The sequence below is a fragment of the Vanessa tameamea genome, chromosome 3, assembly GCF_037043105.1.
Source record: "Vanessa tameamea isolate UH-Manoa-2023 chromosome 3, ilVanTame1 primary haplotype, whole genome shotgun sequence".
Lineage (NCBI taxonomy): Eukaryota > Metazoa > Arthropoda > Insecta > Lepidoptera > Nymphalidae > Vanessa > Vanessa tameamea.
This window is the reverse complement of record NC_087311.1, coordinates 6,101,919-6,123,842: the sequence shown is the minus strand read 5'-3', so window position 1 is coordinate 6,123,842 and position 21,924 is coordinate 6,101,919. Positions and strand designations below refer to the sequence as shown.

The following is a 21,924-nucleotide window of genomic DNA, read 5'->3' as shown; positions in this document are numbered from 1 at the left end:
GTCAAGTTTCGGTGTTAATATATATTATGCGATTTTATATAATCATTTATTCTATAGGATTCCTTCTTCCAATGAACAACGAATATCTGAAATCTACAAAGAAATATAATCATTAAAATTATTATTCCATAATACTTTACGGACTAAGTAATCGTTATTATGGATTTTATCATTGTTAGGCCTTGACCAATACATACATTGTCAATTGCAGTTGTTTAAAGCTTTATGCCACTATTAAGCAACATAAAATGTCACTAAACTATGTCTGTTATAAAATAGATTACCCCGATAGTTAAGACCTTGTTACTAAACAATGATAGACTGAAAGTAGTGTTCAATTGCCAACAATATCATAGATAGATGATAAGTACAGATATTTTAAAAGTTTATGTTGTTATATTTGTTTCACATTTATAAACGTCGACACCATTTGACTGAATACCGTAAAATGTATTATATGCAGTTTATCGTTATATACAGCTAGATGGCGCCACAACGCTTAATCGCGCTGCAGCTGTGGGCCGGATTGCGGGTTCCGGGTTGATATCAAATCAAAATTATAATACAGTGTTATAGACCTATGCTACTGCATAATACTCCATAATACTTATCTATCGACTGCAACATTTATCAATCCGCAACAAATATTTGATAGGAACAGTTTCTATGTTCTAACCGTAAAACCCCACTGATCGCCATGACAATTGGTCATAAACAAACAGGACAGATGTTGTCGGTTTTTTTGTAGTTTTCCATTAAACAACGTAAACGTTTCCATGAAATGTATATAAACTAAAATAAAATTAAATATGTTTATTTAATTAAATTTTCCAAGGGTAATATAAAATATGTCAAGTACAAATGATACAAGTACTGTTAGTTAAATATCTACTAAATACTATTGAATCGTTATTTTACAGAATTGTTTTAAAAGTAAAGCTTCTAGCTACATGCAACGCACGTCTGTTAACCCACGTGTTGAATGAAAATTTGATAAAACTCAATTATCTTCTCCGACCTACCTTCGATGTCCATTCCGTTCCCTTTTTTAAACAATAAATATTTTTCATATGTATAATTTCGTATCGTATATCCATTGTAATTTTACTTGTAAATATTCTTGAAACTTTTATTTGAAAGCCTCCTTGGATAAAGTGTATTTCAATATTGATTTAGATTTTGTAACATTGTACCGATCACATAGTTAGCAGTGGTACTCCACTTGGCCAGTCGGAGGGTGTGAGTTACCACCACCAAATAGAAATATTTTTGTTATGTGTTATGACTTAAAGTGTATAAAATATTATTTACAGTACCATTCTCCGTTGTTCGATAACATTTACTGATATGCCTTTGTAAAATAAAATAATAATAACACATGATACCACACTATCAGATGTTCTGGTGCAAAGTTTCCTGAATTACGTAAGTTAATTAATAATTTTCATGGTATTCACTACACTTTTTATGAGTATCAACTAAAGCAATATAGCGTGTAGGAAGGTGTGGTTAAGACAGCTAAGTGCATTAACATGTGACGTTCACATGCAAAACTAAAATAGAAAAATGAAATATACACATATTCCCGCTGCTTAGACTGCATATTTTTTTTATAAACTGTATTTTATTTTAATGTCAGAAAATGAGTTCGTTGCGGGGCTTATCGTCACGTCGATTATTATTATTTTTTGCAAAAGATTAGCTAGCTGTTTTTGAAGATGAATTTGAATCAAAATCAAAACACAAATTTTCTAAAGGAATGCCTAGGCTCTTTTCTTGAAGGTCGAATCGGTTCGGTAAAACCGCTGGCGAAAGATAATTCCACAAAGTGGTTGTGCGATGCAGAAAATGCCTTAAAATTGAACTATTGTGTATTTGAACGACATAATTTTCTTTAAAAACAACCTATAATCTCACTGCTGGATAAAGACTTCTCTCGTCTTAGGAAAAAAGGTTATTTAATTTTATTATTTATTCTCCACAGAATAAGCGCCCGTGGCGTTGCTGTACGTGACCTTGCTTACTAAATTGTAACATTTTTATATATTTTTTACTTGCTCGCTTACAACTATTACATTAAGGAGAATGTTTAACTATACTTGAGTCATGTCAACTTAATTTCTTATATTATTATGTTACTCGTTTATCAAATATATATAATTGAGCACTTGTCCTTCATGGGCTAAAAATGGTAAGGATTTATTATAAATTCTAGTTTTCTAGCTCTTACATAACATAAACAGCCTGTAAATTTCCCACTGCTGGGCTAAGGCCTCCTCTTCTTTTTGAGAAGAAGATATGGAGCGTATTCCACCACGCTGCTCCAATGCGGGTTGGTAGAATACACATGTGGCAGAATTTCTTTGAAATTAGACACATGCAGGTTTCATCACGATGTTTTCCTTCACCGCCGAGCACGAGATGAATTATAAACTCAAATTAAGCACATGAAAATTCAGTAGTGCCTGCCTGGGTTTGAACCCGAAATCATCGGTTAAGATGCACGCGTTCTAACCACTGGGCCATCTCGGCTCCGAATCTTGCCTCGAATGATTTACCTTTGTATAAATTAAATCCACTGCTGATCGCCAAATAAAATACAATTTCCCGAAATTAGTAAAAGTGTTAAAATGTCGTATTGTAACACAATTATATCTTCTTTTTTTGTTATTTTTACACACATTGCTCATTTCGTAATAATAATAAGTACCGTATATTATACAATGTAAATACAATTGTTGTTATCAATTCTATGGTTTCTTTTCTACAACTACATGATTCCATGTATTTTCTCCTTCAGTTTCTGTGATCATTGTGACGACATTAATAACTCTATTCCCGTTATTTTTAACCTCATTCTAATGACTGAAAATAGTTCTCGTCGGAGTATTGGTCCGTTAGTAAAGAGTCCTAATTAAATTGAGAAGATTAAATAGCAATCAATAAACTCTAATAATGTTGGTTTCATTATCTAAATGTGTATTTATACTTTATTATATGATATTTTATTAACTATTTCCAGAATCCAATATATAGAACATGTGTACACATTTTATATTTTCGTCTCTCAGTTACTTTTATGAACGTAATCGTATTCAAAATTATTGTCACAAATCCTCGAAAGGGACAGGACACTTTTGCCCAGCTGTGACATTATATAAAGAAACAGGCTTACTTTAAACAATCTGTGTCTAAATTGATCGAAAACACTGAAAATTTATGATAAATTGCAAAGTTCGACAACACATATTTAGAATAAAGATGAAGAAGAGTCAAATGAAAATAAAATTTATTATTATTAAAGTAAAGGTATACTACCTAACCTACCTACTCTACTACCTACTCCAAAAATACTACATACACGTACTACATGTTTTATTTACTAATTATACTATACTGCTAGATGTTATAACAAAAGAACACATGAATATATGTACAAGGACAAAATCCTTAAATTATTTTCAACATTAAATTTGATAATAATTAATTTTATAATAAACTTACTTTCACTTGATCCTGCTCCCCGGCGTATTCGATGCTTTGGAAAATTGTCCAAGTGTAGCGCCTTCGCACCTCCATACGGGCCAGGTACCGCCGATACCATTGTTGAATTAGTATAGCGGCTTTCATTGCTATGAACGAAAACAATTCAATAAATACATCGTCAATCTTGTATACAAAAGCTCGTTGTGTTTATTTAATTTGGGGAAAGTTTTAATAGGGCGAATAAAGTATCCCTTTAACAGTCTTTTTACATTATTGACTGTTAATATATTACTTTAATACTAAACAGAGTGGCGTTAAATTATATGTGCAAAAATATATTTATCTATGGTAATAATAATGAATCCGTCGAAATAAGTAAAATGCGCTGCTAAAAGAGGAGAATAATTAATCTAAGCTAGCCATTAAAATTTTAAGTGAGCAAATGAAATATTTAAGTGGGCGAAAAAAAAGAGGGAGCGTAATTATCACGAAACTCGACGAAAAGCGAAATCGCTCAATTATTTTATTAGAGTATGTTAGAGCATAATTGTTTGAAGAGTGCGGGGTGGATCACTTTCGCCCCTGAGGAGAGCTTCGCTGCGCAATAAGCGGAGCAAAGCATGACGGGAACCGCGGATGACTTAAATCGACACGATCCCGCAGACTCTCTGTTCATGACAAAAACGGACATCGCTGTAATTATCATTGGTAAGAAACCCACATAAGCAGGTACCCCGCCCCAGGGTCCCGGGTACCTATTACTCCACTACGTGACAAAAGAGTATAATTGTTTGCACAAAAAATGTTGTGCAGCTCTTTTTGCATAACTAGTTACATAAAATTGTATTTTCAAGTCGCCTTCATTCGCCTTCAACATATTTTGTAGCCACTCAGTCACTTACCCACTAAGCATGTGGGTACACTATATTCGGTATTTTTGACACCTTTATATTTAGATTTATATTAAATTTGCTCGTTTGAATACTGCCCATTTATTTGAATTTTAAATTGCTTAATTTTTATAGCGATATAAATAATGTCATTAATCATCATAAAAATATTATAACAAAAATGGTTCGCTTTAATTACTCAGTTAAGCTCAAAGCTGTTATACATAATGCCTTCATATGAAAAGGATCAAATCGTAAAATACCGTTACATATATTTACAGCACTTTATTTTCAGAAATTGTATTTGAAGAAAGCTGAGATGGCCCAGTAATTAGAATACCTGAATCACAACCGAATATTGTGGGTTCAAACCCAAGTAAGCGCCAATGAATTTCATGTGCTTAATTTATGCTTATAATTCAACTCATGCTCAACGGTAAAATAATACATCGTGAAGAAAGCTGTATTGGAAACCAAAGCATTGGAGCAACGTATTGAAATAAGCTCCCGCAAACTTCTTTAGACTTTTCTTTTTTTTATATATGACCGTTATAAATGACATTGGAATAAATCTCATCTGCCTATTATTATTACGTATTCCATATATTTATATATACTATACGTAACTGATATCTAAGTATCTTGATTATTGTGTACAATAATTTTGGGCTAAAGCAAATTGTATCATTGTATTATAAATAATAAAACCTCAAGTGAAATAAATCAATATTTTCATTAAAATTACCGGTTAAGTGTGAGTAGCCAACACGTAGCCAAATGCGATCTGCAATTTTCAATATACATATATGTCATATATAAATTAATTTTAACCCATATATGCTTAGAACTAATCCCATGAGCTTAAGTTGAGTTAAAACAAATGCGTAGCCTAAATGGCCCCATGAATAGAACACGTCAATCTTAAACGAAGTTTGTTTACATCCAGTTAAGCAACACTCAGTATTAATGTACCTAAATTTATAATTATTATTATTTATCCAATCAAACGTTTTCTCGAAATAGTCGTAAACGGCATGAAAATTTTAACGACTCCCCAAGTCGTTAATGTCAAACTTGAGAGAAACTTTAGTAACACATCAATTATTCACAAATAACATAACATCGTAACGCTAGAAAAATGTACCTATGGCGTGGTTAATTGAACGTTTTGAAAGTAAATTAAATTTTATGCATTTAGTACATACGAGTTTCGTGTTTATCATTAAAAGCATTTTATTCAAATAGTACCACTTCATTTGTTATTATAGGTTAATACTCCTCAATCATTTTGTTCTATAAACGGTCCTATTTATCGTATTCGATGTTCAATAATTGTAATCAAATAAACAGTTACTGTGACAAGCTGATTAATTATGTTTATCGCAATCGAGTAAACACATTTACTTACCACAAAAAAATGAGGTCATTTGTTATACCAATTGGTCATAATTCAATACATGTAGAATTAAGCTTATTTACGGCTCAAAAGCTGGTATGCAAACAATATTTACGCTTAATAAGTGAGAAATATGTTCACGAATAAAATAATAATTTTACTATTTTTTCGCATATTTTTAGAAACATTAAATATATGTACTATTTTTTAATAGTCATTTGTAATAAGAGTCGAGGTAGCCCAGTAATCAGAACAAGTGGATGTTAATCGTGGATCGGGAGTTCAAACCACGAAAGGCATTGCCATGTTTTCAAGTGCATAGTTTTATTTATAATTCATTCCATATTTCGTGTTGAAATCAGAATTAAACTTAAATATCGGTTTGGCCTGTGATTTCGTCTAGCTATTTAGGACCCATACAACGTTGATTTTGTGTAATAGCCGTGTTCTTTTAAAGCGTCAGAGATTATAAGTCAATTGACTATAGAGAAGTCAAATAAAACCAGGTTTATCTTTTGAATACGTTTTTAGGATAAATATTTTTTTAATTAATTTTAATAAAAATAATTGGAGTTGTAAGATGGCAGTCCCGTTTTCTTTAATATCTTTTATCAGCTAGACAATACAGGCAACAGCCTGTATTGTTTAACGACTTAATTTAAATTTTATTGTTGCTTTATTTTGGATAGCGAGAATAAAAAATAAACTTAAAAATAGAAACATTATTAGCATATAATGAAAAACGTAGTCCTTTGTTCTAATATCATGCGTAATATATATATATATATATATATATAATACGCGTATTCTGAAGTCGTCTAAAGTTTATTTATATGTAAAGGATTATGGGAAATCCAATTTATATTGTTTACATAAATTTAAACTCCGGCTACGAACTCTCGGCCTCACTTCGACTTTGACCTGACTTTATATTATTATTTGCTTATTTGATTTTTCAAAATGAATTATTTGAAAGTGTTATCAAGAAGCAAAATAGAAGTTTGCATTTGCTGTTGCTAGACCTAAATGTAAAAGAACTCACATTCTTTAAAATTTTTATTTAACTTGCAACTTGTTAAAAGGGTAGGAGAAATCTTGTAAGCTAAATTTAAGCCTACTCATAAATCCTACTTAGGTATGTATACCACGGATATGAAATTTTGAAATTTCAACTACTTACATTTTATATTGTAAGAACTATAGATGAAATTGAAAATACTTTATCCAAACATATTTCTAAAAATGTTTTTTTATGAGATGTACTCGGTAATTACGAAGTCATAAATTACACCCAGCAAAGCGAATGAATAACAGCTCGTGTTTTTATAAACGTGTTTATTCCGCCCACATATACGAAATATTGCCTATCAACTACAATATCAACCCTACAGATTTACATACAAAGTCATTTAGAAAGAAAAAAATATATTTATTTGAAACCTACTTCAAATAGTACTTACTTCTTTCAGCTTTAGTCATGCTGACGGTATCTCTCTTCCAAAACTTCAAGAACGGTGCAAGAGCCTTCATTGTGCATTCGCCGTTAAGCAATCTTTTGCTTAATTTCTTTGGCACTTCTTGCTCAATTTCAGAGCTCCGGCACGAGGAAGAATCGTCTCCCATGGAGCGCGCACGACGCCCCCCTCGAAAACTGACACAACCGCATCCCTCAGCCAGTGAAAACATCGTGGGACTCTTGTCCTTTCTATATTTCTTATCTCTTCGTTTTCGGACACATCTCGGCGTTTTTTGGCGTGTTTTAGGAATCGTGACAGCTTAATTGAACGAATGATAAATATACAAACATATCCTGCCTGTAGAATGGCTTTTACCTGAAAAAAATACCATAAATATTATGTCGCAGACGTTATGAATCTCAAGACATTTGTATATCTAACACAACGAAGTATGTTAAAGGGCTGTTGCGAACTCGATTTACTTTATTTCCCTAGAGTTTTGTGTGTCGTCGTTTTCCCTTGGCAAGGTTTTAAAACAGTATATCTTTTTAACATTGACTGTAAATTTTGTAACATTTAATTTAAGAACTATGTTAGGTGAAATTTGTTTTCGATCTAAATAGGCCTTTCTGAGTTAATAAAATATTGAACTTAAGATTTTTTATAACATTATTTTTAATGCAAAACAAGTCAGTAATGAACTATGTATTATCGATTTCTTCAGAAATCAAATTGAAATAATACGCGCTGTTTTTTATAGAATCTAAGGCTGCGTGCCAAAAACTACATTAATTTATTTATTTTTAAATATCTACTTTGCGATATCTGGTACTCATAACTATTTACTATAATAAAGGGAAACTGTAATATATGTTATGTGTAGCTACAAATATATATGAGCGATAAAAAGTTTCATACTAATTTCTATAATATTCGCATACATAGATGAAAGGATTCGTATCCGCAATATATTACACACGTCACAGAGTGGCATTGAGGAATGGACCTAAATTGCCCTCATTCACTGGGGATTACAAAGGTAGATTGCCGTCCCAGCTTGATTATGAGGATTCCGACCAGATCACTATTGCAACCGTAGCCTGTGGCTTCTATATACAAACGATGGGAACAGAATTCCCGAAAGCACTAAGTTATTATTAACATTAAGCGTACACTGTATTAAAAAATATATTGACATGAATTCATCACGTTTATACTATCCATAACATAAAACTGAAATGGTTATATAAGTTAGACCCCGTGATATCTCTTCCATAAAAATATATTTACATCTCTAATTTTATAATAAACAGGAGTTGAACCAAACGATCAATGATCGCGTCCTGTCCTAGTCTTAGTATCAGATATATGTATATAAAATAGCGCTTGTGCAATTTATGTTTATATCGAATTTCTATCAGTGACCTTTTTTATAAGGATAAGGATTATTGATATTTGATACATAATATAATATTTAAGTGCAGTTTACAGTTAAAAATATTTGCAATTCTAATGTAATCTTTTTAATTCGCTATATTTACGTCAATTGTGAACAGATTATTACAAAACGTTTTTCATTGAATATATTTTACTTCGATGATAGTGGAATTTTAACTTTAAACAAAAGTCTAAGGAGACTTTTCTTAGACCTTCTTCTTGAATTATACGTTTTTCCAGTGAGTGAAAATAACTCAAGAAAACTAGCGAATTTAGCGTTAAGAAAAATTATGTTGGCAATAAAACTTTATATCCTATGTTTACCCTTTCATTATATATACAGGATTATTAGTAATTCGACGAATTCCCGATATTTCCGAATTTTCGAGTTATCACGTTAAAAAAAAAATTAATTTGGACCGATAATTGTTGTTTTAATATTGACAAATAACCAGTGTTTAATCGTTTTTATAAATCAGAAGAAAAAACTAGATTTAGATCGATGATGCATTATTGAGTTATTTTGAAAAAAGGCTAAAAAACGTAGTAACTCGAAAATGGTTCACTTTTGAATTATGCATATAGGGATTAAATTATCGGAAATGGTTACCCCTATCACCTTCTAACGGGAATACGTTGAATTACCAATAACCCTGCATATATATAAATTGGCGACGGCACTGTGTGACACTTATGTATTACGTCGACCATATTCTTAATTGCGGCGCTGCATTGTGAGAATAAGCTCGACCAACTGACGAACGTGACTGGCAAACGAAATTTTTCGTTACTGAATTAGTAAATAATATAATATCGACTTCTAATTGGACTTAAACAAATAAATTAATAAAAGCCGCAATCAATAATTCCGTTGCCTTTTTATTGCGGGTGACGACTTCATTGAAAGTACATATAACAAGTTATACTTTTAACCAGATCGTTTAGATGTACTTATTTAAATGTTATTTTATTTCAAATTCAATTGGAAGTCATTATGAAATTACTACAATGGTAATGCGACCCCTTTTAACGAGGGCACTTTCACTTTTATCCTTTCAATCTGTGATTCCTCTTATCCGACAAATTAAGTCACGTGGGTAAACCCACCAAGCCATCTAGTCTTTTTCGAAATTTACAAATTTCAATTATATGTTTTATTATATTGCAATATAATATATATATAAAGCATACGTCATGTTATCGTTTTTATTCTCGCACTACAGGATAAAAAATAAATATTGGTTATATACAAAGCAATGAATAATAATAATAATAAAAATTTCGTCACCGAAGCCTAAAATAGACAGAAAAGGTTTTGTTCGTGGGTGTACCTTTATAATATTTAATAATTTTCATATCAATTACGTTATTTATTTTGATATGTTAAAAGCTAGGGCTAGTAAAAATTGAATATCTGACGGTGAAGTCTAAACTGTCGAATTAACAAAAAGGCGATAATTTTAGTTTTAGTAGTTATTTGCTCGTAAAATAAAACACCTCACGTATGTCAAATTAACAATAATGTTTTCCTATCGTCAACGAGTATAAATCCCTATCTATATTATGATATGATCTCCTTCGGAATACCAATGCTTTGAATTTACATGTAAAACGATTTTATGAAAGAAAAGTAAATTTATTTTCAGATAATATATATATTGAAGGGTTAGTGTTCTTATTTGTTGTATCGAAAAACTTCTATTCTATAAAACGAAGTGGGCGATCAAATACAAAATAATCGTAAAAACACTTTTTCAATTAAATATTTATACAATTCTTAAGTCGTCTACATATAACGTATCCATTATTATTTAGTTATTACAAGGAACCTACGGGTGAGCAGCTAATCGTGCCATTACACGTAAAGTGGAATTGTTCCTCGTAAAAATATAGCCTATCTTAGGCTGGTTTTACGGTAGTCGCATTTGTATCTTATACGCGTAATCCGTTTACGTTCTTTCGTACACATAAAATACATTTAAGGTTCAGTAAGTAGTATATACTTTATGATAAAATTTTATTCCCTTTACACGATCAGATTTTCATGACTCAATTATACGTGCCCGAAGTCTTGACGAATTTAATAAGATTCTATTCTATTTCGCTTCTTAGCACATATTCGCCTGACTTTATAGATGTCAATTGTTACATCTACACATCACTTCGAAACGGGTTTTAGACTTTATCCTCATTCTTCGTAATAAAAAATAACTACTAAACTGTATACCTCCTACTAAGTAATTGCTGTAAATATTCAATAATAAATAAACGAATTAAACGTCGATTAAAACTTTGATCTTGGCTACCTTGTTTCGATGTTCACCCATCAAATAAATCATAACAATAGTGTGGTTTCGTCTGGAAAACTAGACCGGCCGCCAAGCAAACGAAATTATATACAGTACGTCTGAAATGTAAATAGAAAATGAATAGCATCATCACTATATTTATGCGTGACTGTCGGTTTTTTATGATCTTCAAAGTACGCATTTACTGGAGATCTCCGTTATTGCAACCGTATGTCAGGGTAACTCAACAACGTTTTCAAATAATGATCGTAATCTTTAAGATGTACTCTGATCAATTGACGATCAAATATATGTTTGTTTACTATTCAAATAGTTCCAGTATTTTATATACAAAATAGTTAAGTAAAGAAAAATGGATTGTCCAATATGATATAAAATTTGTACTAAGAGAGTAGTATTTTATTAAAAAAATTATTTTAATGATTTATTTATTTATTATTTAACAAAGTTTACATATTTTCACTTTACAGTTTTTAATTTTAAGAAGTATCATATTAGGAATAATTACAAGAAAACAGTCAAATATTGCGAATGTGGGTTGAAATTATTTCTGTTTTATTAGTAGAGCAATTGAATTTCGTTTTTGAAATTATTGTGTATGGTATATAACGCCTGTTAAGAGGTATTACCTTTCTAGAAATAAATGTATATTCAACATTCAAAATCTAAACGCTTGTAATTTATCTGTGCCTATCTCTTCGACGTTGCTCATACTTTATCACCTCTGTTTCAGAAAGGTATTTTAGTAACTCTTATCAATATAAGAAAATATATTTCCTCCTCTATACCAAAAACGTACTTTTTACAATATTTACCTCAGCCGTCGCTGAAATATGTTAGTGATTTTTGAAATCGTCTTTTTATATTTATTTATGCAAGGAAGAAAGCACACCTAAGAAATAAATTATATTGTCAAAATATGGACAAAAAGTGAAATAGATCGATACACATATAGTTGACTTTGAATATGGTAGGACTTTGTGCGGATCTGTCGGAGCTGTCAGAAATACAGACGGGCAAATGGGCAACCTGATTATGGTAACTAATTACAATCAGGTGGAAAATTTTCCCGTTCGCCTACCTACCTTTTTAAAAAAAAGAACTTAAAAATAAATGTCGTGTTAATAAATGAAAAAAAAAACTATTATACATCTATTCATTATTATTGTTTTGTAATTATAAAATTACAATAATCTAATCTTGAGTTAGGTAAGTACCAGCTATTGAATCAGCAAAGGCATGGGACAGTTTCATAACAATCTCTTGATATTTCTTGGATACTGAGCACAAACCTAGCATATATCAAAGTAAAATATGTAAACAATCTACATGAAAATTCTGCCTACAAAAACACATCACAAAAGATTACGTCTACTTTTTTCTCCTACAATGAAAATAATTGATCAAACTGGTAGTACGCAGCACGATGTAGTACAAAATTTATGATGCAATGAACAACCGCTGACTTAAGTGATCTTAACGAACAGTCGCAATGGAACGATCTTGAAACAGCTTGGTAAATAGTTTCCATCATAGTAAAGATATATTTATTTTAACATATTTTGAATGGAAAATACTAAATTACCCCAAAAAATACGTTAAAATAGAATTGTATAACGCTATACAGAGTGTATAAAATAAAAGTTTTATCACCAAATCCAAGTGACGTGAACAATGAAAGTAGTTAATCTGTATATCGGCCGAGAGTATGTTTCCTTAATTGAAAATAGTGTTCCGGATAAGTTCTATAGAAGGGTTATAAAAGGTTATGTTATACGGAATGAGCTAAGTTTATCGCTAGTTGTTAATATTGTGTATCTATTACCGCTCTACATAAAACTGTTTACAGATATTGTGTGTTATGTCCATGATATTCTAAGCATATATGTACATGTACAGAAAAGTGACAAAAACTTCAGTGTAATGCTGATCGAGATTCGAGAGACCAATCATTCTTAAAAAAAGGTAACGTACCTAATATTTAGTATTAAATAAACGATTAATTCAATTATTAAAAAGTAAGAGACAACAAGAAGAGAAAAAACATTATATTTATCAATTATTTGGTGCTTAATTTGATTTAAAAAAAAATCGTGCAAACTGTCGCTTCAAGGGTTAAACTGGTTTATAATTATTAATTAAAAAGATTTTTCCAATACATACTAAAAGGAATAGTTAAGTATAATAATGAATAAACTACGAGTACTAAGAAATATTTAATTGTTTTTTAAACTTTATTAAACAGTTATAAAATACTGAAAAACATGTATGCGGTATTTGTAATTTCTAAAACTTATCGTAAACAAAATCTGAACTGTATTAATATCATCGTTAATTTAAGCTTATAGCCGTCGTTTAAGTATATTAGAATTAACTATTAGTTTAAATATTAGAACAATAATATCTTTGTCGCTAAAATAAAATATAATATTTGTATATATTTACGATTTTCGAATGTTTTCCGTTACCCGCATCAATTAAGAGGAAATGCTTAGGAAGAGTGTTATCTATATTCCATATATATCCCACAGCTGACCAAAGACCAAAGGCTGACCTTCTTGCGAGCAATGCAAAAATGTGAATTTTCATATAGGTTTCCTCATGATATATTCCCTCAACGCCAAGCATGAGATACATTATCATATAGACAATTAAGCACATGCAAACTAAGATATAAATGGCCGTGATTGGCTAATATACACGTGCTCGTATTGTGCGATAAGTGTTTCATTTATTCATCGGATGTACTGAACTCAAAAAACCCGGTTTAAAAGAAAGCTTTTGTTTAATTCTTACAAACTAAATAATCCATATAAAACTAGCACGAAACCGAATAAAATTTATTACCATTCCTTGATTGGGTCGTTATCAAAACCACAAGTGTATGCAAAATTTCAGCTCAAACTGGATTGAACCGGTTTAAAATTTTGTTGCAATATTTGGTTTAGTTTGAAATGTATAACAATTTTTGTTTTCAATATTTTAAATAACCTTCTTAGAACAGAAATACTAAATTCAAAGTTTAATAACGTTCAAAAATTTTATATTACTATTAAATATAATGCATTATAATTAAGTTATTTATTATCTTTACGATTATTATTCGTGCAATTTGTTATGTATCCGTTTTAAGTCAGTGCGCAATTGTGCTTGGAATTTTATCGGTCGTGTTTGTTTTATTTATATTTAATTGTATATATTATAAGGAAAAAATATATTATTATACCTACGTATAATATCACAATATCACAAACATAAAATGATAGGTTACTCACAAAGAAAAAAAATGTATATATATAATTTTTATTTTTTTTGATGTTTATACATTTTTTCTATATTGTAATGGAATAGGCGATCCATCTCACCTGATGGAAAGTGTAGATGAAAACGAAGATGGTACACGCCCACCCAAAAGAAACCGGTTCACTCTACTCTTAAAGGCTCCAGAGTTCAATTTATCAGGAAAAATAGACCCAGGCAGATCGTTCCAAATCTTGGTGACTCTCACCAAAAACAAGCTGTCAAACCGTTTAGTTCAACTTTTGGGTATGTCAACAACGTATGGATAAAACTTTTGCCTGCGCCTAGTAGTCCGATAAAGGAATGGAGATGGCTCAATCAGTTCGAAAAGAGCCTTCGAGCATTCTCCAAAATGTATCCTATAAAAAACCGATAAGCTAGCAACTCGACGACGATGCTCAAGGGTGTGTAGTCTGCTATTTGAGAGCTTTTCATTGTTAATTAACCTACGGGCTCTTCGGTCAACTGAGTCCAATGCTTCCAGATGATATTTGGCTGCAACCTCCAAGAGATGACTGCAGTACTCCATGCAGGATCGAACTTGGGCAGTGTAAAGATATTTGGAGCTGAAGTACCGCCGGACCTTTGAAAGAATTGATAATTTCTTGGACGCCGATTGTGCCATAGACTCAATTTGTTCGCCAAAGTTGAGGTTAGAGGTGATAGAAACCCTAAATGGTTAGTAATCGGTAAAGATAAACTTTCGAAAGTAGGTGTTAAATCGAAGCTATTTTTTTTCGCGGAGAAAACACACGCCTGAGTTGTGGAAGGGTTAAACTGGACAAGATTGGCGTCGCCCCAATCGGACACCTACTGCAATGTCACGTTCACCCGTTCAATCATGGACTCTCTCAAGGACCGTAATTCCTCTGGACTAGCTCGCGAGTTGGAGATGTACCTCTCAATTACGGTGCTGTCATCAGCGTGGCTAATAATACCGGGTGTTAAAAGATCGTTTATGTGCAGCAGAAACAAGGTTGCAGAGAGAACAGATCCCTGAGGTAACCCAGCATTGATTGCCATTAGATCGGAAGAGCAGCCATCCAAGACAACTCTAATCGACCGTTCCCTCAGGAAGTCACATATCCAGTCGCAGAGCTCAGTAGGTATGCCGTATGCTGGAAGCTTACTAAATAGAGCCTCGTGCCAGACCCGGTCAAAGGCCTTTGAGATGTCTAATGAAACGACTATTGCTTCACCGTTACCCTCCAAGGCCTCGCTCCAAAGGTGTGTGACATATATTAGCATATCTCCGGTCGAGCGTCCCTGCGAAAATCATATTGGTTATCGCTAAGGAGCTCGTTTGCTTCAAGATATGTCAGGAGACGATTATTTAAGATACGCTCCATAATCTTACAGATTATAGAGGTGATCGGTCTGTAATTGGCTGGGTCTACACGGCTTCCTTTTTTGGGTATAGATATATATATATATATATATATATTTATTTATCTTTTGTTTGAGTTAATATTTCAATTAAAATGGTAGTATATTCATGAAATTGTTGGAATATACATCGTAAAAGCATTTATCAATAACATTTCACTATAATGTACACGGCTCAGAGTTGTCTGAAGTTGGTGAGCGACGAATTTCATACTTAATAGTTCCCATGAAGTCTTACTTTTACTTACACTATTATAATACTGACTCTATGACTAAGTTGAAGACGGTAAGGTTCGTTTGCTTTTCAACGGCACTATAGATATTTATTACCGAGTATGATGTTTTATAATCGCCGCTATGGGTATTGTTTTAGAATTCAATTTTGAGCAATCGAGAATGTAAACAAGTAGACGAAAGTTCTCATTCGAAGTTTACTTACTATAACAACTTATAGTTCGGAGGGATAATGGACTGTTACAAATAGGTAAAAAGTGAAAAAAATAACGCTATTTTTAGTTTTATTTACTTTTAGCACAATGATACTTATCAAGTGTCAGATATGTCGTAAGAAATGAACGGACAAGTCTAGATGGGTAAAGACAAAATACTGATTATTTTTCGTTTTATATTTAATATTATTATTAAATTATAAAAATGTAAAGTAACAGCCTGTAAATGACCCACTGCTGGGCTAAGGTACCTCTACGGTACCTCTACCTCTTCCTTTGAGAAAAAGGTTTGGTGGATACACATGTGGCAGAATTTTGTTGAAATTAGACACATGCAGGTTTCCTCACGATGTTTTCCTTCAATTTTAGAAAGAGTAACTACTGAGTTTCTTGCCGTTTCTTCTCGGCAGAATTTACATTCCGGTAGCTTCACTTAACATGGTTATGTAAAATGGCTGATTTAAAAATGCTTATAAAAGCCTACTTGAATAAAGTTTTAATTTTAATATTCGACCATGAAATGAATTACAAATACAAATTAAGCATATGAAAACTCATCGGTGTGCGTGCCTGGGATTAACGATGATTTAACCGATAATTACGGGTGCAAACTCGAAAGATCGGTTACGATGCACGCTTACTTATTACTGGCCCATCCTGGCTCTTACAATTTAATACAATTAATTACAAAAAAAAAATGCTAAAGATTTTGTGTTATCTCAATTTGTTTACGAGATTTTAGTTTATTTATGTAGGTACACAACCAATGGGTCTGTCCGTTACCTTAATTCATTATCACCCTTCAAATAAACTACGACGAAAGGGACACCTTAAGCATATAATTTACAACACTTCTCTGTCGAGTAAAGCAATAATATAATCGTATTTACCAGACAACACAGGCACTATATTAAATTTTAAACCTAAATAAATCACGTAACAACTATAATCATGTACTAAAATATACGTACAGAATTGACATAACCTTTAACAACTCTCACAAATACGTTGCATTATTTTGTTATTTTTTATGACATAAGTAGGCGGGCGGGGTAATGGATCACCTGACAGTGGTGGTGACTATCACACATTAATATCGGCGATGTAAAAAATATTAATTATTCCTTACATGCTAATGCGCCAACAACCTTGGGAACTAAGATGTTATGTCCCTTGACTCTGTAGGTACGCTGGCTCACTCACCCCTCAACCCGAAACAATAGTAAGAAGAATGTCTGGTGAATGGTTGGTACCTATGCACCACCGCTAAGTGAAGATAACTAAATTATAATTTTATATTATTTAATAAATAATTACATATATTTGGTTCTATGATTTATATAAAAAAGACGCGCACAACAGAATTGAAACGTACTTTCGTTTTACGGCAGGGTCGTTCAGAAACGGACTCAAATTCGAATTTAAAATTTTACAATCTCCCGACAAAGAAGTTTAATTTCAGTATAACATTAAATAGTCTATATATAATATTATATAGCCTCCTTCGGGTTAAGGAGGGCTGGTTTATCCATCATCATCAACATTCTTGCCACCATTCATGCCATTTTTAATTTTTATTTGTATATGAATGAAGGCATTAATGTAAATAATTGTTGTATAATATAAAAAGTAGGGCGTATAATACTTGTAACCAACAGTAATCCCCATATATAGCTTAACGCAAATTCTTTGATTTCGAGCTTCAAAACTCCTTAAAATATAGGTAAAACCTTCCCCAATTTCGTCATACATCTTAAGGTTTTAGAGAAACTACTGAAATGTATTGTATGTATTTACTAACTCTTTTGACAGATAAACAACCAGCTTCTATCTTTCAACTAACATAAGCATTTATTTTGATTATAAAATATGGCACTTATATTCAAGTCACGCATGTAGAGATTTTATATATTTTTTACAAAATGATTAATTTCAGCTTTTTACTCTTAAACCTAAAGACTCGATACCAAGGCTTGTCTGTGAGAAACGTAAGACGATTTACGAGGAATGTCTCGTAAATCTTATAACAAAAAGCTATTTGCTACTACTAGAATAATATATTCTAGAGTTCGCAAAGACTAAAATCAAAATAGTTACTAAATAAAATTTCTAGTAATAGTAATAGTATTATAAAAATACCAATGGTAAACTACGTAAACCGATGTAAATATTAGCTTCGACAGTCGTGAATCGTGCTACTGTAACTGTGAAAACTTTTATAACGTTTACTTTTCCTTAACCAAATTCTTTAATCCAAATTAAATATTTTTGTCGTGGCTGATTTTATAATCTTGAAACGTAACGTTTTATAACTAAATTTACGCAAAATGCAAAAAATTATAAAAAAAAGTTTTCATGACAACCTATAATGTTTATTATTTTGTATAAAGTTAATCATTATACAAATACTATTATACAATATACCTACATGCTTACTAGGGCGGGTTGCTAATGTTGTTTTAATGTCGCCAACATAATTGTCGCCAATATAATTGAGTTTTTGTGTAATCGAACACTTGACCTTTCTTGGCTCGTTATCATGGATCATTGTTGATTAAAATTTCATGATAATACAGTTAATAACATTGTTAAACTTTACTAGTACCCCTCGACGCCATCCGCATCAAATTTACCCGTAAATCCCGCGATATATTTTTACTTTCCCTCGAGTTAATTTCGCTATTTTTAATATTGGTCTGAAAAAGTGTGTTGGCATTTTTTTCATTAAATGATTTAACATAATAGCAATCAACATTCCCAAAGTTTTACTACTCCATTTATTATAAGAAAAGTTTTTCAATTTATGTTTTCATCCATTGGAAGATTTTGTATATTTTTATTAACAGTTATACGTTTAATTTATTTCAATACAAAATCAGTATCAAATTATTAAAAAAAATATGTGTTAATAAAGATGACCTCTGAACGAGTTTTCATATTATTCATAGAATAAAAGCCTACGCTTTTTATTACTTGAACTTTAAAACGTATATATATGAAGATAGCTTAAGCAGGATTATCGCGATATAAGACCTTGTTTGCTTGCAGATTGCACGTCATTTTAGGGCGGGTAAAGTTACACTTATATATCTAATAAATACATAGATAACACTATTATAAAAATAATTCAATAAATATATATATAAAATATTTAAAAAATAATTGTTGTCATTAATGTCGAAAAATAGGTCACACACTTCGGTTCTATCAATTTAAAAATGCAAACAACAGATAATAAAACATCGTCCATTATGAATATTGTTGATATTATCGTTTTGTTCATTTGTTTCCCGGAATATTTATACAAATTATAAATATATACATACACAATTATAATATATATTGTATTTATTCTCCTTATAAACTTAATAAAATTAAAATGATCAACTGTCGTACAACGCATAGTCTTAACAATACTCGTAGGAAAACATTATAGAAGGATTTTTCAAAATCTCCTAAAATAAGGGGTGAACGTTTTGCGGATCGATAAATTATCGCCCCTAAGACCCTGACCGCGAAGGCAGCGGCTCGGTGGAGTGCGGTCCTGGCGGTATCGCTGGATGTTGCGGACGCTCTCGCTCTCCGATACATTGGACTGTCGGCACTTATCTCTTTATCTTTTAAAGTATATAATATTGACACTAAAATATTAATATTAAATAAATACATTTTAATTGCTTAAACTATGAAACCGTATTTTAAATCAAATGTCTTGATCTTAGAATTTTGTAATTAATTTTAAAAGGCACTTTGTTAAAGGTTAACTCTCTCTCAAACGCGAGCGAAGCGGCGCGTCGTCGGGCAGAATATAGAGTAAAGAAAAAATCGATAATTATTAGAATATTAACAAATAACATGCAAAATCATTTATTTGCACTTACAAACGACATTCATAAATCACAATCTGAACCATTTTCTTTTTAAATAACGCCGAAACCTGTATTATATTCAATCAAGAAAGTAATATATAAGTATCAATTTTTATGTTAAACTAAAAAAAAGCCCTTCTACTACGTCATTAAACAAACTTACACTTTGAATTTATATTTCAAAGTCACAATATTACGATCGTCTAATAAGGACACAATTAATTCTTAGTTCTAATTATAAACAAGCATCTGCCTTTAGACTGTCTTTAATTTTACTGCCTTTAATTAGATTGAAACAGCGAACATGATTATTCGTACATACATTCATTACGTTCAATAACGTTTAATTGTAAACATAATTTCATAAAACTATTTTTATATGCACCTAAGCTCATAATTTTCAACCGTAGAATTTTCATTTATGAAGTACATTTTTAAAAGTAAATAATAAACTGTGTTTTACCAAACAAAACGAAACCCCTGCCATTACTTTTGAGTAGTATCCAAAATAATGGCAGCATTGTAATGACATTGACATTATTTCATTTAAAATTGCAGCTTACATATTTATTAAAATAGATTAAAAATAAATAAAAAATAAAAAAAATCTCATAATATAAATAAATGTTTGTAGATTTGGGCTTAAGATGTAATATTGTAATTTTATTAACATAACAGTGACAACACATCTTTATATAAATTAGACATCGTTACTTTATCTTGCGCTTTTGAAGACCCTTAGTAATTGTATTATAACGAACGAAATAGCATTTGCTTACCTTCCTGTCTCTTTGATTAAAACCGGTACTCATTTACTACATTCAGCAATTTATATGGACGAGTAACTTATTTTGATACTTATTTTTATAGAATAAGTAACAATAACGGTATGAGCGACATTAACCATAATGTCACTCATATCAAAAACTATCTCTATGTGAAAATTACTTCGATGGATTTTCTTTTTCTATGTGTTATAGCATATCTGTATATGAGTGTGACTACTAAAATCGTTAATGAAATTTATATACATTTAAAAATAAAACTTTCGAGAAATTACGATATTCTTGATATTTATATAGGAAAGTGAATCGTACGTGATACGATGCGAATTACGCGAAACAATCGAACAATTCGACCAAACGCTCCGGGCACGCAGGCCGATATTTTCCCCAAATGATTTGGCAACTCGCACCCGCCTAAAATTAAAACGTAATCTCACTGAGTCAACGCTCTCATGGCTCTAACACCCAAAATAAACAGTCCTCGAAACGCGACAATTTTCGACCGAATTCTGAATTTCAGAAACTAAATATAATACAAATGCAATCGCGTCCGCCTTATCAAAAAAAAAGTCCGAAGACAGCGGGCATGGTAGCAGTAATTAACAACTTTAACATTAATGAAGCAGAAACTACTGAATCTAGTAGGTTCCTGGCATCTCCCCAATTATTTGAACTTGTTGAAAAGTTTAAAATGTTCTATATATAATTTTATGATATATAATTTTAAATCCGGTAATTTTATAAAACGTCTTCTTAACCATGTGGAGAAGATTAAATTAATTTAAAAAATGTAAGTTATTCTTCTAAAAGTTTCCTTAAAAAAACACGTTTTATATATTTTCTGTAGTCACAGGCACATTCTATTGCTCTCGTATTTCAAATGACAGCAGAAAACTAATTTGCCGCTAAGTAAATTAGTGAGATTGATACCAGCATTTACGTTATGAAAACTTTTCCAAATAAAATAATTTTAAATTAAATAATTACGATAAATGAATGTTTACATTGAATGTAAATAATTTTATTTTAAATAATTATCTATTGCGGTAAATATATTCTTTTGTAACAATTACCCACATATTCATTGGAAAATTGCTCTTAATATTGCGTATAGGGTAATTGAGCTAGTCTGTACAAATTACCGGGGTTGTTTAATGAAA

At 31.3% G+C, this 21,924-nt stretch overlaps 1 protein-coding gene across 1 annotated transcript in view; it reads right to left on the bottom strand.

Annotated features, from left to right (window-relative positions):
- Nucleotides 1–21,924, bottom strand: part of Rdgc (retinal degeneration C) — a 61,524-nt gene that overhangs the window by 35,979 nt on the left and 3,621 nt on the right. The window contains exons 2-3 of the mRNA XM_026635535.2: nucleotides 7,233–7,604; nucleotides 3,505–3,632 (exon numbers count right to left, since the gene is read on the bottom strand). Of these exons, the coding sequence (XP_026491320.2) occupies nucleotides 3,505–3,632; nucleotides 7,233–7,458 (354 nt within the window). The 5' untranslated portion in view covers nucleotides 7,459–7,604. The remainder of the gene's footprint in view (nucleotides 1–3,504; nucleotides 3,633–7,232; nucleotides 7,605–21,924) is intronic.